The 27597-nt window shown below is 33.0% G+C and overlaps 3 protein-coding genes across 3 annotated transcripts in view; 2 read left to right on the top strand and 1 right to left on the bottom strand.

Annotated features, from left to right (window-relative positions):
- Positions 1-1251, top strand: part of LOC21401061 (putative leucine-rich repeat receptor-like serine/threonine-protein kinase At2g24130) — a 3214-nt gene extending 1963 nt beyond the window's left edge. Inside the window, 2 exon segments of the mRNA XM_024164063.1 lie at positions 1-727; positions 918-1251. The exon segment at positions 1-727 is cut by the window's left edge and continues 21 nt beyond it. Coding sequence (XP_024019831.1) covers positions 1-727; positions 918-1240 — 1050 coding nt within the window. The 3' untranslated portion in view covers positions 1241-1251.
- Positions 1252-4958: 3707 nt separating this feature from the next.
- Positions 4959-7203, bottom strand: LOC21401060 (heat shock 70 kDa protein). Its single transcript, XM_010095763.2, has one exon. It carries the CDS (start codon positions 7064-7066, stop codon positions 5096-5098), a length of 1971 nt encoding a protein of 656 aa, XP_010094065.1. The 5' UTR covers positions 7067-7203; the 3' UTR covers positions 4959-5095.
- A 3585-nt stretch (positions 7204-10788) lies between these two features.
- On the top strand, positions 10789-13073 carry LOC21401059 (heat shock 70 kDa protein 5). The gene has a single exon (XM_010095762.2). The coding sequence runs from the start codon at positions 10992-10994 to the stop codon at positions 12942-12944; it is 1953 nt and encodes a 650-aa protein (XP_010094064.1). The 5' UTR covers positions 10789-10991; the 3' UTR covers positions 12945-13073.
- The last annotated feature ends 14524 nt before the right edge of the window (positions 13074-27597 follow it).

Here is a 27597-nt window from a genome sequence, read left to right as displayed (position 1 = left end):
TCGGCATTCTTCTCGACAATATGTTGTGTGATCGGTGTCCGGCGGATCAAGACGTTGATTTCATCTAAGAGGCAAGAAGTTGTCAGAAGAAAGCCAAGAGCCCCTGAATTGATCCACAATTTCCCAAGAATCACGTATAGAGAATTGTTGGAGGCCACTGCAGGATTTGATGACCGGAGACTAGTTGGTTCGGGCAGTTACGGGCGCGTCTACATGGGAGTTCTTTCGGATGGGACGGCGGTGGCAGTAAAGGTCTTACATGTCCAATCTGGAAATTCAACAAAGAGTTTCAACAGAGAATGCCAAGTCTTGAAGAGAATTCGCCACCGGAACCTGATAAGGATCATAACAGCATGCAGTCTGCCTGATTTCAAGGCTCTTGTGCTTCCATACATGGCAAATGGGAGTTTGGACAGCTGTCTCTATCCACATTCTGGGACGAGCTTGGGATCGGGTTCTTCCGATTTGAGCCTCCTGCAGAGAGTCAACATTTGCAGTGACATAGCAGAAGGGATGGCCTATTTGCACCACCACTCTCCAGTTAGAGTCATACATTGCGATCTAAAGCCGAGCAATGTCCTTCTCAATGATGACATGACAGCTTTGGTATCGGATTTCGGTATCGCGAGATTGGTCATGACAGCAGCAGGGGGAAATGCAGCAGCCATTGAGAACCTGGGAAACTCTACTGCAAACATGTTAGCTGGTTCTATTGGCTACATTGCTCCAGGTACATATTTGATAATACTATTTTATCTTTCTCTGTCCTCTGTGGATTCCTTTAGTTTGTTATAATTGTTACTTTAATATTTTTTATATGTATGCAGAATATGGATTTGGTTTAAATACATCTACAAAAGGAGATGTTTACAGCTTTGGCATTCTAGTCCTTGAGATGGTGACAAGAAAAAGACCGACGGACGACATGTTTGTCGGCGGGCTGAGCCTGCACAAGTGGGTGAAGAGTCACTACCACGGAAGAGTTGAAAAAGTGGTGGACTCTTCTTTGTTGAGAGCTGCAAAAGACCAGTCACCGGAGGTGAAGAAAATGTGGGAAGTTGCAACTGGGGAACTGATTGAGTTGGGTCTTCTTTGCACACAAGAGTCACCTTCCACTAGGCCTACAATGCTGGATGCTGCGGATGACTTGGATAGGCTTAAAAGATACCTCTTTGGGGATACAACCGCAACTTTTGCTTCTTCTCTTGGAATTTCTTCCTCCACTCTTGGCGATGACTAACACTTGCTAAATTCCACGATATAACTATGTGTAAATTATTGCCACTGCCGGCTCAACTCTGTCTATTTTAGGCAATTGTCCAAGGCCCCCACTTTAAATGAAAGGTCCCTAGTTAAGTTTTTCTTTGTATTTATCATCATTTTTATGCTTATTTAGATTCAAAGCTTTATGAATAACTAAACAATCCGTAATTTTGCACAATTGAAGAAAAATTTTCTCGAAAATTTGAAAGCAAGAGTAGCCTAATTTTAGATATTGTTTGGTTTTTAAATAAAAAATCTCCCACAAAAATACATCGAATAATTAGTTACAACCATTAGCATTGCAGTAATGACACACTTAACTCCATCATCATAAGGTGAAAGTTCGAATTTCAGAATAAAAATATGAAATATCTCTAATTTTTAAAAAGCCGCTTCTAATATTGTTGCCTGAAATCCTAAAATTGCTTGAATCTGTCCTGATTGTTGTCCATGTGATATATGTTTCACGGCGTTGACTATTCTAGAAGTGTAACTCTCAATCATCAAAGAATGTCTGGCATTGTTCCACGAAAAAGAGAAGAGCAAATTAGTATATGTCAAAGCCACCATGCTCCAACTTGGTGTGATCTTATGGGCCAAGTCATCATTCCTCACTTAATTTGTGCCACCGTATGCTATTTAATTAATTGAAGGTACAACAGAACGTAAAGAGATATGTGAAATTTATCCAATGCCAAGTGATGATTACGATTTGTGAAATCTCTGAGGAGGTTCTAGAAGCAGTGAGAAATTCCCACTCCCACTTGTGCAATAAATTTGTTAATGAAAATAATATAACTACAATGGTGGCAAGACTACAAGAGTCATGATTGTGCTCCTTAGTGGATGATGATCATGGTGATGCTTTATAGTGGCCACTAACTAGGAACTACCATAATTTATGGCTTAAGAAGATAAAATAATGGGATATGAGGTAATTAAACAATTATTAACAGGCTATCTTTGGAGTAATTTGTTTAATAATGTAAATATCTTAGGAGTATGCGCCAACTCTTTCTCATTTAAAAAAGAAAAAAAAAATCTTATATTTGCGTAAAATAATACTTTAACTAAAGAGTATTAAAAATAAAAATAAATAAAGAGAATCAAAAACATGTCAATGAAGAAACCTCGTTAATTTCTGTTATTATAATTACATAAAAAAAAATTTTAATTATGTCCAACCACCAGTGGTGGTGGAATAGAGGATGATCGTGACATGGCGCATTCTCTCTCATATGTTAGGGGTTCTTGTTTATTTATTTTTTTTGCACCTATATTTTGTTCTCTAAAATAGTGAAGTTGTGTGTTTAACGTGTATGAATATCTAAAGATTCTTGATGAGAGCGTAGATTAATCCCTATTTTGTTCAACTTTTGGTCCTAATAGATTTAGAAAGTGGTGCTAAGTAGGGGTGTAAAAATTAAGAAGGAAATTCCATATCCAACAACCACATTAGCCATGGAATAAGGGCCTTTCCAAGAGAAGTGGTCAAGTACTTTCTTTGTTGAGGATTGTATAAGCAAATATGTAGCCAAAAATCTTGACGCAAATTTCCAATCTCTATGACCAAAATCAATTAGCAGCAGAAAAGAACAGAAATGTTATAAACATCTCCACAAATGTTATAGAAGAGGACCTTTCCATGTGAAATGTCAACCAGATCAGTATACAAAAATTTTCACGGATCATTGCATTGTCAAAAGATACTGTTCCCAAGAACAGGATTGATCACTCACCGTGTTGCTATCCCCATGACCGAGAATGACCGGAGAGAGAGAGAGAGAGAAAGGTTCAAATGAGTTGTTATCACATTACATGGACTAGAGAACGACAGATTAACCTCATAGATGGTTGATTGACAAGAGATATTTTGAAAATCTAAAGGTTTGACATAATAAAGATGTCCACTTGAGAGTTATCTAGAGCCTCCACAAAACGAGAAAGACATTCATTATAACATTGCTTCGGTGGAGCCGAACGAAATCAAGCAGATAGATTACGAATCAAGATCTATTGTCTAATTTTCGTATTTCTTTAACCGTTTTTTAAATTAAATTTTAACACTCGTGAATTGTTTAAATATTTTTAATATTTAGTTTCTATTCATATATTGTTAAATTTAAATTATATATCTGATAAATAGTAAAAAGATAGTGAATAAAACAGGAAAATAAAGACAATAAATCTGGATAGGGCCATAACACTCAACGTGATGTCCAAAAGCGTTGACCAAATTTTATGAATATTCTGACATGTGGATTGATATTCATTTGAAATTTGAACGTTCTGGCCGTAGGAAAATGGATTGAATTAGTGGAGCTTTCCAAATGGGGGTCATGTCTTACTCTATATTTATCTTCTTTCTTTCCTTTTTCTAAGTAGTCTACAGTTATCTAGCTGTTACACGCTTGTTTTTTCCTCTTATTTTCTTCTTTAATTTTTACAATATTATCTTGTTTATGGTTTTGTGGTTTAACGAAATATAATATCAATGCGTCGTCCTATTAGGTTTTCTTGATGTATTTTCTATTTGGTGTTTTTATAATATGTTGTCGTTTTTTAGTTTGTTGTTCGTTTTACATTTCATGTTACCTTTAGCTTTCTGTCATTTAGTAAGATTATGCATTTTTTGTATTTTTTGTATTTTTTTTTTGTAGAAAAGCATCTTACTAAGATTGTGTTATTTAGTAATTATGTTTCCCTTAATTCTAGAAGTTTTTCCTTTTAAATGTTTTGGCAGTTCTCGTTTATTTAGTTGATGTGGTTTGTCATGTCCGATAAGTGGTTTTTTTTATCGTCGTATTTAATTTTGTGACCTTTTGCATTGTGTCTCCCGTTTTTCTCCCAGAATTGTCGTTATTTAACTATTTGGTTTTTGTTGCGTGATTATTCTGTTGATTTTATTTCATAGTTTTTGAAAAAAACAAAAAAACAAAAAAAAACAAAACAAAAAAACAAAAAACTTTGTATGACTCTTGCCTTTGTCGTTTTTCTGTTTAGTCGTCTCTCCCATAATGTCATTTACGTTTTTATTTCGTCTTCAATTTGATGTCGTTTCTGAGGAGTTGTGGGTTACTTTTCTGATGTCGCTTCTTCTTTTGTTTTGGATGTTGTATTCAAGTTGGACTACTACTTTTTTCTCCCCCTTGCAATTGCTATTGTTATGAGATCTTTTCGTTTCTTCTTTCTTGTGGATATTTGTTGTTCTCTTTTGCTATTGGCTAGTATGGCATTCCTTGTGTTCACCATAGATGCAAGTTTTTGGGCTTTATTGTCGTTTCATAGTATGATGTCGTTTGGGAGTTTTTGTTGGTCATTTAGTTATTTTCAGTTTTTTTTTTTTTTTTTAATCTCTGACATTGCCGTCGCTTTTCTGATACGGTTTGTGCCTTGCTCTTAATGTCGTTTGTTGAGGTAATGTCATTTTCAAGTTTATGTCGTTTTAATGTCTAATGTCGTACCCGCTTTTTAATCTGGTCAACGTCACGGAGTCGATGAAGTCAGAAAGGATTCCTGTTGACTATGCTTGTGATTATGTCGTTTCCCATGTGTTTGCTAATTAGAAAATTAGTTGATCCCCCAGTAATATCATTAATTTAGAAGACAACTAAAAGCATTTATATCAAAATATAATAGCATTAATTTACAAAAATAAAGTTACAAAACCATGTAAAAAAACTTCACATCCGCATAGCATTCAACTGTAAAAATCCATTCTTCATCAGAAAGGAAAAGCAAAACCGTAAAAATACATTACTTTGCTAATTACTCAAACACAATAAAAAGAAAGAACATGTATAGCCGTGGTAGAATTCAAAGACAGTACTTCTTAGTCAACTTCTTCAATCTTAGGCCCCGCTCCAGAACCACCAGATGAAGCCTTGCCGTAACCACCATTCGGCATTTCGGCGCCACCACCCATTGGCACATCTCCACCGGCACCACCCTGATACATTTTCGCTATTATTGGATTGCATAGCCCTTCTAACTCCTTCAACTTGTCCTCCAACTCATCAACTTCCGCCAACTGGTTCCGGTCGAGCCACTCGATGGCCTCGTCGATCGCCTTCTCGATCTTCTGCTTGTCCGCCGGCTCCAATTTTCCGGCAAACTTCTCGTCCCGAATCGTATTCCTCATATTGTAGGCGTAATTCTCTAGAGAGTTCTTAGCCTCCACCTTCTTCTTCACTTCCTCATCTTCAGCCTTGTAATTTTCAGCCTCTTGTACCATTCTCTCAATCTCCTCCTTGCTCAGCCTTCCTTTGTCATTTGTAATCGTGATCTTGTTCTTCACTCCCGCAGTCTTGTCCTCCGCCGAAACGTTCAGAATTCCGTTGGCGTCGATGTCGAAGCAGACGTTGATTTGAGGAACGCCTCTAGGCGCCGGTGGGATGCCGGTGAGCTCGAATTTCCCGAGAAGGTTGTTGTCTTTGGTTCTCGCCCTCTCGCCTTCATAAACCTGAATTAGTACTCCCGGCTGGTTGTCGGAATATGTCGAGAAAATCTGCTCTTTTTTCGCCGGAATCGTCGTGTTTCTCGGGATCAAGACGGTCATTACGCCACCGGCAGTTTCAATTCCAAGGCTTAGAGGCGTAACGTCGAGGAGAAGCAAGTCTTGGACTTTCTGGTTCCCTTCTCCGGTCAGAATTGCGGCTTGTACCGCAGCACCATAAGCGACGGCCTCGTCGGGGTTTATGCTCTTGCAGAGTTCCTTGCCGTTGAAGAAATCCTGCAGTAGTTGCTGAACTTTCGGAATTCTCGTCGACCCGCCAACGAGAACCACATCATGAACTTGGCTCTTGTCGATCTTCGAGTCCCTCAAACACTTCTCCACTGGCTCCATACACTTTCTGAACAAATCCATGTTCATTTCTTCGAATCTAGCTCTGGTAATCGTCGAGTAGAAATCAGTTCCTTCGTAGAGAGAATCGATTTCGATTGTGGTTTGAGTGGTGGAAGAAAGCGTTCTTTTCGCCCTCTCGCAAGCGGTTCTCAACCTCCTCAAGGCTCTAGCATTGCCACTGATGTCCTTCTTGTGCTTCCTCTTGAACTCCGCCACAAAGTGATTGACGAGTCTGTTATCGAAATCCTCACCTCCGAGATGAGTATCCCCCGCCGTGGCCTTAACTTCAAAGATTCCTTCCTCGATCGTAAGTAGCGAGACGTCGAATGTTCCGCCGCCGAGATCGAAAATCAGAACATTCTTCTCACCGCTGCTCGAGGCCTTCTTGTCAAGCCCATAAGCAATGGCGGCAGCAGTGGGCTCGTTGATGATTCTCAACACATTAAGCCCCGCAATCGCACCGGCATCCTTAGTCGCTTGCCTCTGCGAGTCGTTGAAATAAGCAGGGACAGTGATTACCGCGTTCTTCACGGACTGACCCAAATAGGCCTCGGCAATCTCCTTCATCTTGGTCAAAACCATTGAAGAAATCTCCTCTGCAGCGAACTGCTTCTCTTCGCCTTTGTAGTGAACGACGATCATGGGCTTGTCGCCGGGGCCGGCAACGACCTTGAAGGGCCAGTGCAACATATCACCCTGCACAGAAGGATCGGAGAATCTCCGGCCGATGAGTCGTTTAGCGTCAAACACCGTGTTCTGCGGGTTCAGGGCAACCTGATTCTTGGCCGCGTCGCCGATCAACCGCTCTGTGTCGGTGAAGGCGACATAAGAAGGGGTGGTTCTGTTGCCTTGGTCGTTGGCGATGATCTCGACGCGGTCGTTTTGCCATACTCCCACGCAGCTGTAGGTTGTGCCGAGATCAATGCCTATGGCCTTGCCTTCTGTTTTGGAAGCCATTGAAACGGAATCAATGAATCAAAATGTTAACAACAGAGCAAAATATTGAAAACAAAACAGAGCAATGAAACAGAGAAGTTTGTGTGTTGGGTGTTTGTGTTTTGGACGTTGGTATTTTTCTCTTTGTTTGTGAGTTTTGTTTGGTTTGAAAGGCGGGATTTTGAAAGGTATTTGTGCATATATAAAGGGGTGTGATGGAATTGTCTAGAGAATTCGAGAGGCAAGCAGAAGGTGGGATATTATTGGCTCAATGGCAGGGAGGGTAGAGGGGAAAAGGTGGGATATTATTGGCTCAATGGAAGGTAGGGTAGAGGGGAAAAAGGACCAACCACCGCCAAGGAGTAGAGTTCTCGAGAATTGTATAGAAAAGGGGATTTTTTTCCGCTGCGTTTTTAGTTTGAACTTTGACGTGTTGAATTACGTTTTGTCTGGAAGTCTCGCGCACTTTCACACGTTGAATATAATGAGAGAAAACAAAAAGAGACTTTTCTAGACATTGGATCTGTGTACATCAGACTCACTCAGACGTATCTGAGAATTTTCTAGACAACAAAAACATTATTTTATTTTTACAATTGTTACAAATTTAATCTCATGCAACTGATAATCTACAAATTATCTTTCTTAACATGTAAGTTATCTTTTCATAATATGTAAGTTATTTTTTATAGTAAAATATTACGTAGTGGCATAAATAATAGAGTTGAAAAAATGATGATTAAATTTGAAATTTTCTCTTTAATTATTGGGCTCGTATTGATGAGATTGGAGAAAAAATAGATAATTTATCCTTGAGAGTATATGAGTCTGAATATTTATCTTTTACTTTTGATACATATCCTTTTATTAGTGTAATTATTTAATTAAAAAAGTTATGAATCAAGAATAAAAAATAAAAATATATATTTGTCAAGATTACCGTGATCGAAACTGTGTTTAGTTAGAGTAGGCTCATTTGCTTTGCTTCCCCATTGGGCCTAAGATGAGCCATTTGCTTTGCTAGTAGAGTTTCAAATATAGCAAAAAATTTAAAATATAAAAAAAAATAGTAAAATTTTGATATCATTAAAATAATGACTATCATTATATAGTATAAAATGTGGCATCATTATTATAATAATTATGTCATTTTTGCTATATTTATAATATTTTAAAAATTTTACTAAATTTTAAATTAAGTTATGAAATTTTGCCATGTGGTATAATTATCCCAGAGAAAATACTCTAGAATGCATGAATCTTATATTAGCCAAGAGGGTAGTAAAATCTGTAATTTACTCCTATGAACATCTTTTTCTCGGAAAAATTTTGAAGAATGACACAGAAAACCTCGGATTTATGCTCCAAATGATTGAAGTCGTTGATTTGTCTTACACAAATAAACCAGTAAACCTATAGATGGTTAAGAAATAAATTATGTAAATCTGAACTACAAAAAAGTTGTGTCCAAAATATGAAAACTGTTACAGGCGATCTAATTTTCTTTTGACGTTGACATTTATGTCATTGATACTGTCCTTGCTTTTGCAAAATGACTTTAAGAGAATCTATTGTCTGTGAAATCACTTTTTACGATATGTCAATTTATAAGACAACTAGAATTTGTACTAGCAGCACCGAGGGACATTATGGATTGCTCGGTGTTAGAAAGAAAATTATATTTTTGCTAATTTCACTATTTAAGACTATCATTTTGATTGAGAAATTTTCATTGGATTGCTCTAAATTTTCTTCTTTTATTAATTAGTGTAAATTAGACTGAAAATCAGTTTTGATGTCTAGTTATTCATCCATAACTACGCAATAAGTTGCCAATTAAATTCTCTTCTGTTGTTTTGGAAGTTCTGTTTAGTTTGAGACTAATTTTTCATGTAGGATTTTATGTTCTGGAACGTCCAACAAACACGTGATGATTAATGCATTTTTTATATGATAATTTCAAATTTTGATCAATATGTTGTTATTTTGCTAATAATGCGATCACTTGGAAAAGGGCATAATTGATTAAAAAAATTTCAATAAGATAATTTTCCTTGCAAATAGTGAACAACTTATTTTATATATTTCTAATAACAGGTAAAATGTAATTAAATTGACATTAGAATCTAAAAGGTGTCAAATCGCTAAAAACAATGAAGATAATATCACAATCATTTGTTTTTTTTTATAATAAAAGCGATGTTGTTTTTATCATATTTATATGTTCTAATAACTGAAGTGGTTTTTTCACATTTTGATCTCATTTGTATGTCTCGTCTGTTTGAATTGGCTATTGACAGTATGTTATACTGCTAGAGTTGTTCTTAAGCCATGTGGGTCATTTCTACTATACGGTGTTTGGTCTTGACTAATTAGTTTTACCCATCAACAGTAATAATTGTTTATAACAAGTTTTAAGTGGGTTTGATTTTTAATGTGTCAAGTGGATCTTCTCGATACTTATGTTTACTCTTATACTTTATCCGTCTTTATTAATGGATCTAGTTGACATTTACAATTATATTTAAGTATGTAACTTGTTGACTTTAAAATGAAATTTACCTTACAAACAAACAAAACAGTGATTAACTTATAAGCTCCCAGATCTTTTCCATAATTGCTAAGAGACCAATAATTGAGATAAGAGAATGGTCATAGCCCATGACTACTCAAATAATAATATTTTATCTTGTTAATTAATAAGGAAAAGGTGAATAAGAATACATAGAATTTTTTGCTAAAGAAGAATACATTACTTTATCACCTAGTGGAAATGATCGCTCAGCAAAAAAAGCTAGTGCACCTTTTATTTGCATTTTCTCAAATAGTAAAATGTGATAAAGAATTTCTTGTCATTAAGTTACAATTCTTTTATTTTCATTTTAATTTGTATTCCGCTGAATTGAAGCAACAATTCATACAGTTTCTCTAGTACTCTACGTCTACGATTCAGCTTTCATGCAATGCAGGATTTTTGTTCACTAATACTATTATACCACTAAATGCATTCATATAAAAGAATTATTATTATTATTATTATTATTGATGCCTCTGAAACTTTAAAAATTCTTAATTTGTCCCCTTCTAAATTTTAGATTAGTTCCTTTTAAACTTTTTTTTGTAAGAATTTCTGTTAAAATGAGATCGGAAAAAAAAAGATATTAAGTGTGGTCTATAGTTTTTACCCATTTACTTTCAACATATATTCCAACAGAAAGACTATGTGTTTGTATTTTTTTATTTTTTTATTTATTTTTAACAGAAATTTCAACAAAAGAGATTAAGCAAGAACAATTCACAATTTAAAAGGTAAAGTGAGAGTTTTTGAAGTTTAATAAATAAATTAAAAAATTTAAAAGTTTAGGTTCACCGGTGATAGTAATCTTATAAACAAATACACTGTATATTCTAACATATTCAAAACTAAAAACCAACTACTAATCATCCTCAAGGGAAAAAAAATCCAATAACTTTACGAATTAAATGCATCCATATATAAGTTGGTCCTCTTGAATTTATAGTAATGTAGTTTTTTTTTTTTTTGTTTTTTTTTTGCTTGAATGGTTATAGTAATGTAGCTTCTTTCTAAAATAAATGATTCAGCCAAAACCTGTTAGATAATAAAGTTGAACAGTAGTCAAGGGACAACCATACTACTCCAGAATTCTCTAGTACATTCAAGCTCTGATCTGTTCCTTCATGAAATCTCTCGCTGTTCTTTTCTCCCTAGTCCTTTCCACCATCTTCTAGTCCAAAAATAAACTTCCACGAATCACTTTAAGCCCATTATAAATTGCATAACACAAACCCAATTTCCTTGTGAAAAATCAATAACAAACTTCAAAACAAATATACAACTTCAAAGCCAAACAAACTCATTTTACCAATCTGTTTTCTCGCAACAGCCAACCCCATTTCATAACCCATTTCTACAATATTTCCTACAATGGCTTCCAAGACAGAAGGCAAGGCCATAGGCATTGATCTCGGCACAACCTACAGCTGCGTGGGAGTATGGCAAAACGACCGCGTTGAGATCATCGCCAACGACCAAGGCAACAGAACCACCCCTTCTTATGTCGCCTTCACCGACACAGAGCGGTTGATCGGCGACGCGGCCAAGAATCAAGTCGCCATGAACCCACAGAACACCGTGTTCGACGCTAAACGACTCATCGGTCGGAAATTTTCCGACCCTTCTGTACAGAGTGACATGACGCACTGGCCTTTCAAGGTCGTCCCCGGCCCCGGTGACAAGCCCATGATCGTCGTCCACTACAAAGGCGAAGAGAAACAATTCGCGCCCGAAGAAATTTCGTCGATGGTGCTGACGAAGATGAAGGAGATAGCCGAGGCTTATTTGGGTCAGTCCGTGAAAAGCGCGGTGATCACTGTCCCTGCTTATTTCAACGACTCGCAGAGGCAGGCGACTAAGGATGCTGGTGCGATTGCGGGGCTTAATGTGTTGAGAATCATCAACGACCCCACTGCTGCCGCCATTGCTTATGGGCTTGACAAGAAGGCCTCGAGCAGCGGTGAGAAGAATGTTCTGATTTTCGATCTCGGCGGCGGAACATTCGACGTCTCGCTACTTACGATCGAGGAAGGAATCTTTGAAGTTAAGGCCACGGCGGGGGATACTCATCTCGGAGGTGAGGATTTCGATAACAGACTCGTCAATCACTTTGTGGCGGAGTTCAAGAGGAAGCACAAGAAGGACATCAGTGGCAATGCTAGAGCCTTGAGGAGATTGAGAACCGCTTGCGAGAGAGCGAAAAGAACGCTTTCTTCCACCACTCAAACAACAATCGAAATCGATTCCCTCTACGAAGGAATTGATTTCTACTCGACGATTACCAGAGCTAGATTCGAAGAAATGAACATGGATTTGTTCAGAAAGTGTATGGAGCCAGTGGAGAAGTGTTTGAGGGACTCGAAGATCGACAAGAGCCAAGTTCATGATGTGGTTCTCGTTGGCGGGTCGACGAGAATTCCGAAAGTTCAGCAACTACTGCAGGATTTCTTCAACGGCAAGGAACTCTGCAAGAGCATAAACCCCGACGAGGCCGTCGCTTATGGTGCTGCGGTACAAGCCGCAATTCTGACCGGAGAAGGGAACCAGAAAGTCCAAGACTTGCTTCTCCTCGACGTTACGCCTCTAAGCCTTGGAATTGAAACTGCCGGTGGCGTAATGACCGTCTTGATCCCGAGAAACACGACGATTCCGGCGAAAAAAGAGCAGATTTTCTCGACATATTCCGACAACCAGCCGGGAGTACTAATTCAGGTTTATGAAGGCGAGAGGGCGAGAACCAAAGACAACAACCTTCTCGGGAAATTCGAGCTCACCGGCATCCCACCGGCGCCTAGAGGCGTTCCTCAAATCAACGTCTGCTTCGACATCGACGCCAACGGAATTCTGAACGTTTCGGCGGAGGACAAGACTGCGGGAGTGAAGAACAAGATCACAATTACCAATGACAAAGGAAGGCTGAGTAAGGAAGAGATTGAGAGAATGGTACAAGAGGCTGAGAAGTACAAGGCTGAGGATGAGCAAGTGAAGAAGAAAGTGGAGGCAAGAAATGCGCTCGAGAATTATGCGTACAGTGTGAAGAATACGATAAAGGATGAGAAAATCGGAGGGAAATTGGCGGCGGCGGAGAAGGAGAAGATTGAGAAGGCGGTGGAGGAGACGACGGAGTGGGTGGAGAGGAATCAGTTGGCGGAAGTAGATGAGTTTGAGGACAAGTTGAAAGAGTTAAAGGGCTTGTGCAATCCCATTATTGCCAAGACTTACGGGCAGGGTTCTGGGCCTGGAGGAATGGGTAGTGGTAGTGGGCAGCCCACCTCTGGTGGATCTGGGTCTGGGTCTGGGCCCACCATTGAAGAGGTCGACTAAATCAATTATGTGTGAGGGTTTATGTGATATGATGGAGAGGCAGCAATAAAATGAAAGAATGTATGATGGAGAATCATGAAATGGTGTTTGCTTTCTACATTAGAAATATATTTATGATAAAGTAATGTTTATGATGTGTTCATTACTGATCACGTATTTGTACTAAAGTAGAGGTTGGTTTATAGTTTGTCTCTCTGATATTGCATGTAATATTTTTATGCCCAGTGGATTTCTGAAAAAATACACATAAAATGTTGTTTGTAATTGTTACTGCGTTCTCGAATGAACTTGTCGATGAGGGAAAATACATGCATCCTCATCCTCGACTATAAAACGACAGAAGCGAGAAAAACACAAAGCTATAGACGAGATGATCTGACAGAAGGGAGGCAAGGAAAAAAAAAAGAATAAATAAAACGACATGATAGTAAATGAAACGACATTAATAGTAAACGACGTAATCCAGAAAGTTGTATTGAATTCAAACGACAGTGAAACCAAAAACGACATAAAATGGAGAACGTCACGACCGTAGAATACTATTTAATAACTATTGTAGTAAATAAGTTCTATTGTCATAAAGATTCAAAAGCTGGCCATTAAACACATTTTCTTTGACTTTTTTTATTTTTAAGTTCTTTAAATAATATTGGCTATAAATCCTAAATTTTTATTTTTATTTATTAAAACTAACTAAAATGGGATGTGAGCTATTATTGCTATAGGAGTATATATATTTATCAAACGTTTATCACATCAATTAATATAAAAAATGAAAATTCACCGCCAACTTAATTGGTATCAAACAGTTACAACTCCCTCTACTATTACTTTTTTTCACACCTTTCTATCAGTAACAAACAATGCTACTTCCACTACTACAAGGTAGGATTTGTTTACAAACCTTCCAAGAGAATCTTACCTCCAGATAACGTATAGAAATAAGAAGCGTGACATGAAATTTATTGAAAATACCACTGATGTTGTAGAGGTATAAAACTAGTATGAGATAATTAGGCTTTGTTCGTTTCGCGGATTCGAGTTTTCAATTCGAGCTGAGATGTGATATTTTCTGAGAGTTTTTAACTGTAGCATCAAAAGTTAGATTTGATATTTTCTGAGAGTTTTTAATTATAGAAACTTAAAACTGAAAACGCGAATCGGTGAAATGAATAATACCTATATTTTCTAAAGTTACACTTTTTTTAAGTTTTTACATTAAATAAGTATCATGTTACGCTTATTATTTATATGTTATATATGTGGAATATGGTTCTTCCAATTAGAGGACAACATGTGTGTGTGTCTGCGTGTAATATTGTGGTTGATATGGGAATTTGGATTTCTGGCGATTCCCTTGGTTCAAATAATTGTACTCTCTAATTAACCCAAAAAAAAAATTAATTGTACTCCCTCTGCCATAATTAAAAATAATTGTGCTCCCTGATTTATCAAAAATAGTTGTGTTCCGTTGGTTCAAATATCAAAAAATAGTTGGCCTCCGTATTATAGGTCATTTCTTCTCCGTCGATTAAAGCCTTTTATTATATCGATTATTGAGGTTTATTTTAAAGAGTCAATTAAGTGTTCGATATTTAGTTTGTCTATGTGTTTTTTTTTTTTTTTTTTTTAGAAAATTAGGCAAACGTTTTGTTACCTTTTGTGCGTTATTAGATTGTTATGGTAAAATTATTTACTTGTTGAGATTTGAGGACGTTTGGTTGGATGATTCAAACCATGTGATTCGAACCATTTTCGATTTACGTGTATTTTTTGTGAGAAAAAATACTGTAGCGAACCACGAATCATGATTCGAATCAGAGAACAAATCCCTCTACCAAACATAGTGTACTGAGATCGGTATTGGTGTGTGTATTTCTTTAAATACAACTTACCTATTTCAAAAAAATATTGAATAGCTTTCAATCAAATAATTAATCATACTGATAGTTGTCTTTTCTTTATCAGCCAAAAATAATCTTTTTTTTGTGCATATACCCCTAAACTTTACGTATTTGACAAATTCAGTTCTTGAACTTTAATTCTTGGCAATTGACATTTGACTCCCTAAATTCAGTATTTACAATTTCGGAAATCGCCATTCAAACAAATTCTCAACATAGATTAGACGTCGTTAATCATAATAAAACCAAAACAAAAATGTTTGGTTGCTCAAAGAATACCAAAAGCTAGCATTTGGCATATGTTGAGATAGAACCATGTTTGCCATGTATATATGTTGAAATATTAGGTGGACGTTTGGTTCACAGATTCAGAATCATTCTCAGTTTAGGTGTATTTTTTGTATACATGTTGAAGCATTAAGCTTCACAGGCTGCCAAGAACAATTTCGATGGAAGCTCACACCCTGATGTCAGCGAGGGGTGGCGGGGTGGGGGCAACAGGAGGGAGGGGACGGAGGTGGGCCACAGGGTCTATTTACATGAATCATCATTTTTTTATTTTTATTTTTTTTTTAGGAACCATCATTTTATTAAAACACAAGGGATATTGATTAAAATTTTTCAAAAAAAAAAACAAGAAACGATAATAAACGACGTAATGGCGATAAAAGAACGTGTAAATGATAAGTGATGCAAACGACAGAAGAATGAGACCAAAGCATGCAGTATCAATATCAAAGAAGCAAGCGGCAAGAAGAGAGAAAGCGACAACAAGATGTAGGCTGCAACAAAAACTCTAACAAAAGTAAACGATTCAAATGAGTGAAACGACAATATAACATGGAAACGACAGAAAGGAATGAAATGGTAATAAATCATACAGAGGGAAAAAATGGAGAACACTAGAACACAATTAAAAAGGAAGAGAACACTAAAAGATGAAAGCTACAGGGTACTAGGAAAAGGAAAAAAACCTGGGAAATAACAAAAATAAATAAAATTAAACGACAATAAGCATGGCCAACGACAAGAAAAGAAGTAAACGACATCCTGGAAACAATAGCACACAAGTGGAAAATCAAGTGGAGTGATCCATAGCACAAATATTATGCTCTTTTTTACACACGATAAGATTCTAATCTTGTTTTCTCTCACGTAATACCATCTTAAGATTAAAAATAACAAAATTCTAAAAGCATAACACATTTAAAAAAAAAAAGAAAAAGAGTTTAGTTAATACAGATTACTTAGTTTTCTCAAAGTTAAGACGACAAGGAAAGATTCAAACATTAACAAAAATCACCCTGATAGTAAATAGTAAAATGACAACAAAAACTATAAGCCACAATTAAAATGTTAAAAGGGACATAAAAGTGGCAAATGACAAAAAAACAAAAAACAAAAGGAGCTGAATGCAAAGCATGAATCAACATTTACATGTAAAATGAAAAAAGATGAAGATGCCAATATTAATGCACCAATACTTATCACATACTTAAAAAGAAAAAAAAAGTATGGTACTGTTTTCCGAGATCATATAAATTGTGATTGTCATACTTGATAAACATTGAAAGAGTAATTAATTAATTAAGCTAAGTAATTAATCAAGCTATCTTCTCAGCGTTAATTATCGGCATGTGACCTTTGTTTTGCCACAAGATTAACAAAGATCGTAACCAGATACGTTAAGTAATTAATTTTCAGGTAATTTTTTAAAATGGCTTTGATTCCATCTTATCTTATTTTTGTCTTTTGTTTTTTTGTTTTTTTTGGTTGAACATTGGTTATGTGAACTTTGGAACTTGATGAACCTTCAAGAGTTAAGAATATAAAAGTACATCTATATTTTATCTTGTTCTTTTTATTTTCTTTTAATGTTTTTTAATATTCTTTTGAAAATTATTTCACATATAGTAAATTAATTAGAAGGATGTGGAAAGTGAATTTTATGGCTCATAAATGATATTGGGGGATCAAAATGACATTTTTAATTAATTGTTACGATACATTTTTAATATTATTATAAACTCAAAGTACTAAATTGATTTCTTTTCGAAAAATACACCTGCCAAAGTGATATTTGTTTTCCCCTTTCTATAACAATAAATTAAGCTTCCATCTATCCCCTAAATTGATTTATAAATTATTCTTCTCTTTTTCTATGCTTCTACATTGTAAACATGGCCCATTACGTTAAATAATCATCTTTTTTTTTTTTTCTCGTCTTCAACTTTTTCTAGCTTTTGCTAAAGGCAGACCCTTTTCAGCAAAAACATGAGTACGCGAGAGACATTTTATAGCCTCATGTTATTATTAACAAAAAAGCAAAAGAAAAAAAAAATGTATGTAATTAGTATATATAAAACGTAAAGTATCATGATCTCCCAAACTTTGGATTTGTTCTTGAAGTGTTCGATTTTTCTAAAGAATCTGACACCAGTGTTAATGTTGTGGCCCCTAGGAGGAACTAAATAGTCATCTATTGTATATTGTAAAGTCTCGAAAGAAATACTCTCTTCTAGTTTTTTTTTTTTCTCCCTGCTAGCTAGGACTTTTCTAGTTGTTCATTATGCCTTTTATTGATATTGAAAATTCATCAACAGAATAATAATAAATTTTTAAATGGTATGCACGAATTAAATGAGTTAAAACACAATTAAAAGCGGAATTTAAATAAGAATACACATAATTTATAGTGGTTCACCCTCAATTTGAGAGTTAGGTCCACTGTGAGGAGGAGAAAAATTTCACTATCTTTGGAAGAATTACATGCACTAATGCTCAGAATGAGACTTAATAATTTTTTGACCTCTAATCCCTTATTTATACTTTAGGTCACGGCCCCTTCTTATTTCCCTATTCAAATTCGGGGATATTTCCCTTATCTTTTGGGATAGTTTCCCAAAATATAGAGATTACAATCAATTAGAATGATTTCCTTATTTAAATTTCATACATTTGAATTACAAATAGCAAATCTTGAAGCAAATCTCGCGAGTATTATCTTTTGTGTAGTCTCGACTTCGTAAACGCTCCCAAAAGCTTCTTTGCCTACGACTGCAGGTACGGTCGACCTTATTTTATCCTTTGTATCTTTTCAGAACAGTCGACCTCATTCGTATGTCTGACACTTTTTTCTAACGGTCAGCTCCTAAGAGAGTTGCCCGCTAACGTAGTAGTTAGGGCTGAACTGTTCTTGATCATTTAATGCTCTTATTTATGACGTGTGAATCCCTTACAATATTTAATTTAGGGTTCAAAATTTTACCCTACAACACCTTTCATATGAAAATCACTAAAGAATATATTATAAATATTCTCATAATCCCACTAAGCTTTATTTTTATGATAATGTGTGGAAATTTGGTTCCCTAATAGTGGACTATATTTCAGACATTGCTCCTCTATAACGCTACCAGGCATTTTTTTTTATGATTATTAAATATGATATTGGATTGTCATAATGATACCCAAGGCCTACCACTAATCTTTGATTCCCTGATCTTCACCAGAAAATACTTTTTTCCCCATCTTTCTTGATTTCTTTTTTATTTTTCATTAAAAAAAAAAGTAAGGAGCATATATTTTACCCTTCGCATGCATGGCTAGCAAATTAAACGCGTATAGTCCCCTAATTATTCTCAAGCATTTTAGAATAATCTGTCCCTAAACCCAATCTAAGCGGCCTTTTCTCTATTACAGATTTAATTTGAAGATTTATATAGAAACTCTGATCCCGAGAAGAGAACATGATAAGAAGATTTCTTGGATTGCTCTTATTCATTATAATCTCATTCACATTTTGTGTTCTATCAAGCATCGCTCCTAAGAGCACTTCAAAATTAGAACACGGTAGTTTTAAAGGCTTTAACAACGTCTCAAAGCCCATTTTGCATGGAGAGGAAAATCAAGGTACGTAAATTCTAAACTTTTAGAGCAGAAATTCGGCAATTAAGCTTATATTTGTGTTTCAATGTTAATATTCATCAAATGGTTGAATAATACTATTGCAAAATTTAAGGCGTTGGAAGAGTTCGATATTACATGGGAAGTCGTGTCATGAAGCTTGAGTCATCGGAGAAGACGAAGGGTAAGGGAACAGGAACAGGAGTCTACGGCGGTGCAAACGTCGCTCGCCGACCGCGCCCATTAAAAAACATAGCCAATCCATTGCCGCCAACGACCACCCCAATACTCATCCTCACCATGATCATGATCACCTTATTGCAGCTTGTGTAAGCTTAAGATTCATTTTGAATATTTCCAAATTTTCATTAATTAATTCAACAACCAGAGTCTAATTAATTAAGATGCTCATTTTCCTATATATCCATGTAAATATATCCATAAATATTAATTTTAAATATGGGTTACACAACTACCTAGTTGGGGACCATATGGACCAAACCAAATTAAGAAAACAAAAATCCCTCTAATTAATTTTGCACATAAATTAAGATTTATTACTTTGTGTGTGCGTCTCGTGTTGGAAATATCTGCAGCCAATTCCTTGTATCTGCATCCTTTCCGCTGTAAGATGTGCCGAAAAGTACTGTTGTATTTTTGTTCTCTAATTATGATCTTTGTAAAAATATGTGTGAGGATTTTTTTTTTTTCGATTTCTACTAGGATTGGCAGTGGCCACGTACTAGAGTTGAATGATTGTTTTAATTGTTTTTGTTTTTGTTGTTGTATTACTTTGTTAAATAAGGTGTACTTCATGTGATTGTAGTTGTTCATATTTTGTTGTAAATTAGCGTTGAAATATCTTGAATTAGAAAATCTCGAGTTTTGTTACAGTAAAAAGCTCTCAGAAATAATCACATTTAACTTTTTTCTTACAGTAAAAAATTATCACATAAAATCATATTTTAACTCAAATTAAAAACTCGAAACAATGAACTAAACGGGCTTTTAATATTGTATGCATTTCAGTGTAAATACGAACACACAAAATATTGACTACTTTCTTCATGTGCTGCACGTGCAGTGCAAGCGTTTATATTCATTTTGGGCTTTTATATCGAGTTCTTCAAGTTTTGAAGCCCAAAGCCGAAAGAAGAGCAGTAATATTTGGAGAAATAGTAGAAAATTGAAAAGTTTAAGAAAGTATACATGCTAATTTTTAGTTATAGAAATTAATAGGTCATAACTTGTTAAGTTATGATTCATAATCAGATAAGTTATGGATAAATTTGTCAAGTTATGATTCATAGCCAGACAAGTTATGGACAATTATGGACAATAACTTGTCAAGTTATGATTCATAACCAGACAAGTTATGGACGAAAACAGTAATTTAGTCTATTTATTAACTTATGTAAACTATTAACTTATTAATTTTAATTTATCTCAAATCTTGGTCTATTTCTCTCTTTTTCCCTAATATTTGGTAGTGTGCTTTTATGCTTGGAAAAGATTGTGATCGGACAAATTTTAAATATTTCTCTTGAATTTTAATTTTCGCGTTATGTCAAAGTTCTTTTCGAATTTAATTTATTTATATAATTTTAAAAATTGTATTAAATGTAATTCTTCCCGTTTATTTTGTTAACGTCATAATGGCAACTTAGTGAAGATACTGTGGTAAAACAACATACAGTAGAATCTGTTAATTAAGTGAATATTAATATATTATCAATTTATGAAGATATTCTTTTTTTTTTAATTCAAAACATTGTATCCAACATATTGCTCTTGTGGTTAAGTGAATTAATATTTCATTTTACGAACTAATGTATGTTCGATGTATTTTATTTAAACAAGTAAAATTCGTGAATCTATTTTTTCTAAGATATAATTATTTTAAAAATATAATATGAATAAATTATTAATTTATGTAGTAAGTGAGTTATATGTGAAACTAAGGGTATGTTACGGTGTTATCGAAATTGGGGGAGAGTTTTTAAAATTTATCTTTATGAAAAAAAAAAAAATGTTATGATTAGGTTACATTTTTACACGTGATTCAGCACTTGTTTTATGAAAGTAAAACTGCAAATCCCCACAAGGATAAGGAAAAACCAATTTAGACTTGTATTGCACAGAAAAGAAAAAAAAAGTATTTTTTTACTTGAACTTTAATATACAGGTCTTAAAAATAAAATAAAGCGATCTTATTATAAGTAATTAATCTGAATAAAATGGATACATCTAATTATAGATGTACGAAGTTTATAATTTAAAATAGCAATACAGCGTGAGAATTTTAGTGATAGAAACTTGAATTCACTATTTTTGTGCATTTAAATTGGCTAGTTTTTGAGATTTTTAGCTTATTTAATTTTATTTTACTTATGTTGAATTTTAGTTAATTTAATCTACATTTTAGTTTTATTTGTTTTTATTTCATTTGATTTAGTTTTATTTTAATTTAGATTATTATTAGATTATAATTATTTTACTTTATTTTAGTAGTTGAGTTTAGTTTTAGTAATTTTTATTTTAGTTTTCCTTCCAAAATAATTATATTCTCAATTGTGTAATTTACATTTGGTGACAGAAAGGTTAAAATGTTATTTTCTAGCAAAGTGGGGGTGAAAATATGAAGAAAAAAGTTCTAAAATTCGAATTGGGAATCAGCTGTAATAATTCCCACGCTCTGCGAGTAGAAAAAAGGTTACAACTCTCAATAATTACCGTCAGATCAATCACCAACGGCCAAGACCTTGCATGTGTACTCCACTCTCTCTCTCTCATTTCCAGGAGACAAAGGTGCAGCCCAAATCCTATCCGCGCGCGCCACATGTCCTACTGCATCGGAGCCCATTTGGCGTAAAAAGAAGGCATTTTTGAGGAATGAAGGCCATTCTCCGATCAGCTCATTCTTGAGCTCAAACGCAAGCACAGTAACCGAAAAAACCAAACAAAAAGGAAGAGCAAAATAATAAGGCTTTTTTAAGCCATTTTAAAAGAGAGAAAAATATCAAAATATATATTTTTTTCTTTTATTTTGTTTTAAGATTTTATTTTTAAGTTTTAGATGTAGGTTTTATTTTCAACAAATTGTTAAGCAAGAAAGCATTTGGAGATTAAGAAGGAAAGGAGAAGAAAAAAGAAAGCATTTGGAGATTAAGCAAGAAAGCATTTAGAGTTTGTGACAATTCCGAAATTCATTTATATTCTCATCTCTTTATTTTTTGTATGACAGAACCCTTGATATTAGTTTGCTTAATTTTAGTTATGGAATAGTTGTTTTTCTAGATCTTTAATTTTACCTAATTATGAAGTGTTGATTTATTTTGATTGATTTTTCTTGGTTTATTTGTGTTGTCTCATTTTTAATGCTTATAATTTGTTGAGAAATGAATTAGTTGATTTGATGTATAAGTTAAACACTCAGGAGAGGTAATTTATATGTCTGATTTGGATACCACAACTTAGATTTTTAGAGTTCGGGAGGCCTAAAATACCTTAGTAGTCATTAGGAGAACTAGAGTTTAATGAATGTTTAAAGTACTTGGTTTTTAATAAGGATATTAGAATCGGGTTTTGAGCATATTATCCAATTTGACGCTCGGGAGAGGTAATTGGATTAATTAAGAGTTCTTGACTAATAAATTAAGAGATTCACTTAGTAATAAATTAGCGCGGATTAATTATGGTGAAATTCATGCAATAGTATTTTTATTATTTGTTTTGTCGCTTTATTTTAGTTGCTTAGTTATTTTTATTACTTCCTTTTATTCATTATTTATTCTGGTAGTTCAAATAATCTTAGAACCGATCAATTTCGATAATTAACAAAAATTAAACACATTCTTCGTAGGATCGACACTCTTATTCATACTTTATTACTTGAGGCGACTCATGCACTTGTGAGCACAAAATTACACAACAAAACTACTATTGTATCGTATCGCTAGGAATTACTGTTTTAGTCGTTAAATTAGTTTTTCAACGGTTTAGTCTTTAAGTAGAAGAAGTTCTATATAACGAATTGTAAATTTTTAATATAGACTCTCACGCATCTAATTTTTGAAAAACTAATCTAACCGTTAAAACAATAGTTTTTATGCCCATGAGTTAAGAAAATTTAGCTCTTGTTGGGGTAAAATTTCGTCCAACACTTTACTAACATTTCTAGACTAATAATTTAGTATGAAAGGACTAATAGCCTAAGAAAATTGGATGATCACTCAAAAAACACAAATCACCTTGCAAGAATAACAAGAACAAAGTGAAAACAATCTTAAAGCAATTGTATTTTAAATTGAGTGCATAAATTTTTAGTATATTGATATTGATGAAGTTTAATTCTCTCATTAATTCAAGTGTTTATTCTCTTAATTTACAATAAAACTTTTTACCTTTTAATATTACAATTGATAAAATAATCAATGTGAATTAACTTTCAATCAATTAATATTTATAATTATCATCGGTTAATCCACTTTATATCAAATGTTACATCTTCATTGTATATGGAATGGAAGCCTTATATCAAATGTAATTCTTCCCGTTTATTTTGTTAACATCGATCATAAAAGCAACTTATTCAAAAATGCTACTGTAAAACAACATAGGGCATAACCTTTCAAAATTATAATACTCTTAACATCAAGAAGAATCTATTAATTAAGCGAATATTAATCGACTATTGATTTATGACGATTTTTTTTTTTTTTCAAAACATTGTATCTGACGATGCATTTTTCCTGTAGTCAAGTGAATTAGTATTCCGTTTTACGAATTTAGACCATCTTTAATTTAAATATTAATGTTAATTGTATATTTAACATTAAAAATTATAATACGGTGTGTTATTTACATTTTTATTCAAATGCATAATGTTATATAAAAATGTAATCTTTTTTTTCCTATAATTTTTAAACTTTAAAAGTAGTAAAAGTAAACTTATATTTTTAAAATAATTAGGACATGTAAAAGTTGCATTGATTACATAAAAAAAATAAACATTTCAATCAATACTAATCAAATGTCAAATTTTTCATATACTATATTTGATAATATAACAAATAATATTACATTAAAAAATATTTTGTATACTTAAATATTAAATTTATAATTAACACATTAATTATAATTTACATTAAATATGCGTTAATATTTGTTCTATATATTTTATTTAAACATCCTAATTGTATACGGAATGTAAGTCTTATATTTCGTTTAGCAGAAATTTACGGGAAATATAGTTAAAGGAATACTCCTCTTTTGACTAATTAGCATAAATATTTATCTTTTTTCTAGAAGCAATAATTTTCCAAAGGTTTCTAAGGGCCGTTTAGTTCGCTGATTTGAGTTTTTAATTTGAGTTAAGATGTGATTTTATGTGAGAGTTTTTTACTGTAGTAAAAAAATTAGATATGATTATTTGTGAGAGATTTTTACTGTAACAAAATTTAAATTCTAAACTCGAATTAACGAAATGAACAGGCCCAAATGTTGAATTTCACATTAATCATTACTTCCCTAGAGTTGGATGCTTTTTCTAATATGTTTTCGTTCGGAAACAGACAAACAAACAAAGGAAGAAGCAATGTTTTCGCATGAAAAAATAAAGTCTTATTTTATTGATTTAAATTTAAAATTTAAATTTTATTATAATAAAAGAATTTTAAAAATAATTATATTTAATTTTTTTATTACAATAAAAAATTCTCACATAAAATTATATCTTAATTTAAATTAAAAATTTAAATTAACTAATTAAATTGATCTTAAGGGTCTGTTTAGTTCGCTGATTCGAGTTTTTAATTCAAATTTGAATGTGATTTTATATGAGAACTTTTTATTGTAATAAAAAAAATTAAATATAATCATTTATAAGAATTTTTTATTATACTAAAATTTAATTTGATAAAATGAACGGGCGTAAGACTTCACAGATTAGCAAATAAATAAATAAATAAAGCCTCGCATTAATAGCCATCGCCCAAGTGGTTCCCATCACTACTACTGCACTTTCAACCCCATAAGACACGCCTTCTGCTTAATAATCAACCATCCTTCAATTTCTCCTCCCCTGGCCCACTCCCTTTTATTTTATTATTATTTTATCCTTCTTGGAAAATTCAAAGTCTTTCTATGGCACTTGACCCTCGTGAGTCGTGCCTTTGCCTTTTCTATGGAGAGAGAAAACGACGATAATTTTGGCCATAAATCCTGACATTGATTGATTAAGACCCGCTCGTCTTCTTTAATATATGATACTAGTCTCCTTCGCTGCATTAATGTTTGTTCGAAAAATTTAAATTATGATTTATAGTTTATTATAATATTTTTTTTATAAAATATATATGTAAATTAAAAATAATTTTAATTATATGATTTTAATACATAAATTAAATGTCTTTTAAAATTATGTTCGGCAGAATAGATAGAAAAAAAAAGAGAAGTATGTCTCGTAATTTATTTTATTGATTTAAATTTTGTTATAATAAAATATTTTGAGAAATAATTATATTTAATTTTTTATTATTAAAAAAAAATTCACATAAAGTCACATATTAATTTAAAACTCAAATTAATAAACTAAATGAGTCAGTAAAATACTTAAGTGAAGAAAGTAAAACAGTATAATTAGGCCTCGTTCACTTCGCGGATTTGAGTTTTCAATTCGAGCTGAGATGTGATATTTTCTGAGAGTTTTTCACTGTAGCAAAAAAAGTTAGATGCGACATTTTCTGATAGCTTTTTACTATAGAAACCTATAACTGAAAACTCGAATCAGTGAAATGAATGATGTCTGATTTTCTCTCATATTGTTTAGTTGAAGAGAAAAAAAAAGTGAAAGAAAATGTAAAATTTAAGGGCTCGTTTAGTTCGTTGATTCGAGTTTTTAATTTAAATTGAGATGTGATTTTATGTGAGAGTTTTTTACTGTAATAAAAAGTTAATGTAATTATTTTTTAGAGTTTTTTACTGTAACAAAACTCAAATTTTAAATTCGAATCGGTAAAATGAACGGAATCTAAGAAATTTTACAATAATATTTCAATACAAATAAAAATATAATTAATGGTGAATGTTAAAATTATTAATTTATACCTTATTTCTTTATCAAACTTTTTTTTCATCTTTTTTTTTTAAATTTGAGGTCTCATTCATTTCACCGATTCGAGTTTTCAGTTCTAAGTTTTTACAATAAAAGTTATCAGAAAATGTCAAATCTAACTTTTTCTGTTACAGTGAAAAGTTCTCACAAAATATCACATCTCAGCTCGAATTAAAAACTCAAATTCGCGAAGTGAACGAGTCATCTGAATGATTAAAAACTAATGAGCTACATGAATTTTTATTTTTCTTCCTTTCTTATTTTATCTCTGTCAAATAATTTAAAATTTTATTTTTCTCCATAAAATCATTCATTTATTTTTTTTTCTCTTTTCCACCTTACCGGACACACTGTAAAAGCCTGTTTGGTTCATGGATTAGAATCATGAGATTAGAATCATGTTCGATTTAGTGAACCATGAATCATGATTCGAATCAGAGAACGAATCCTCTAACCAAACAGACTCTAAATGTTTACAACTTGTCGGAGAAGATGGGACCCACGTGAAATTAATTTTGTTGTTTCGTCTCCATCTGAAAATTCGATTCGTGCATTGATAACAGCCAGATGATTTTAACAGTTTAGTTCTAAATATGGAAATTTTTACGGCTGATTCTTAAAAAATAACTAGTTTAACCACCAAATTTTATGCTCAGTCCTTTAAGAATACGTAACAGTAAGAAATAGATAAAAGGCCTTACGGGAAAAAAAAAAAAAAAAAAAAAAAAAAATCTTAAATAAAAGGTTGATGATTTTTCTTTTTATTTTTTTTTTTTAGAAACGGTAGAAAATATGTCAATATGAAAAGATTAAGAAAGTATATAGGTCAATTTTTAGTTATAGCAAATAATAGGTCATAACTTGTCAAGTTATGGTTCATAACCATATAAATTATAGACAAACTTGTCAAGTTATGGTTCATAGCCAGACAAGTTATGGACAATTATGGATAATAACTTGTCAAGTTATGGTTCATAATCAGACAAATTATGGACGAAAACAGTAATTTAACATATTTATTAACTTATGTAAATTATTAATCTATTAATTTTAATTCATCTTAAATCTTGACATATTTTTCTTTTTTTTCTTTTTTTTTTTTTGGTTCTAAAAGGCTGATGAACGTTCTTTCTTTATCAAATTGTACATGCGATCACCAATTCCATCGTATTAATAGGGTTAACGCGTATAATTAAAAAGAAATAAAAAAGAAAAAGGACAACTATTTCCTTTATGACTTGTGGGTGAATCAGATCAAACACTAGTCGTTCAACAGCTCAAGTCTGCTAGTCATGTCCATTTCACACTTTCTACTGACCACTTCGCTCATTGGGCAGAGCCGGGGCCGCCGCCCAACCGGGCCCAGCAGGCTCCCTTAGGAGATAGGAGTTAGGACCCTTTAAATTTTGTTATAAGTTGATTTAAAATTTTAATTTAAATTAAAATATAATTTTATATAAATTTTTTTATTTATAATAAAAAGATTAAATATGATTATTTTTTAAAATTTTTTACTGTAATAAAATTTAAATTTTAAATTTAAATCGGTGAGATAAACGAGTTTCGAAAAGTCAACTTCTCTTTTTTTCTTTTTCTTTTTTCTTTGCCCAATTATTTTATAATTTTAAATTTTATTCTGGATGTATTAAAATATTTACTTCATTTATACCTTAGATTGATCTTGAATATATGAAACTGTCCCTCTAAAATTTTTCACTTCTAAATTTGA

Source organism: Morus notabilis, unplaced genomic scaffold, assembly GCF_000414095.1.
Source record: "Morus notabilis unplaced genomic scaffold, ASM41409v2 Scaffold235, whole genome shotgun sequence".
In the NCBI taxonomy this organism is placed as follows: Eukaryota; Viridiplantae; Streptophyta; class Magnoliopsida; order Rosales; family Moraceae; genus Morus; species Morus notabilis.
Note: the sequence above shows the minus strand (reverse complement) of the source record. Positions and strands in the feature narration are given on the sequence as shown.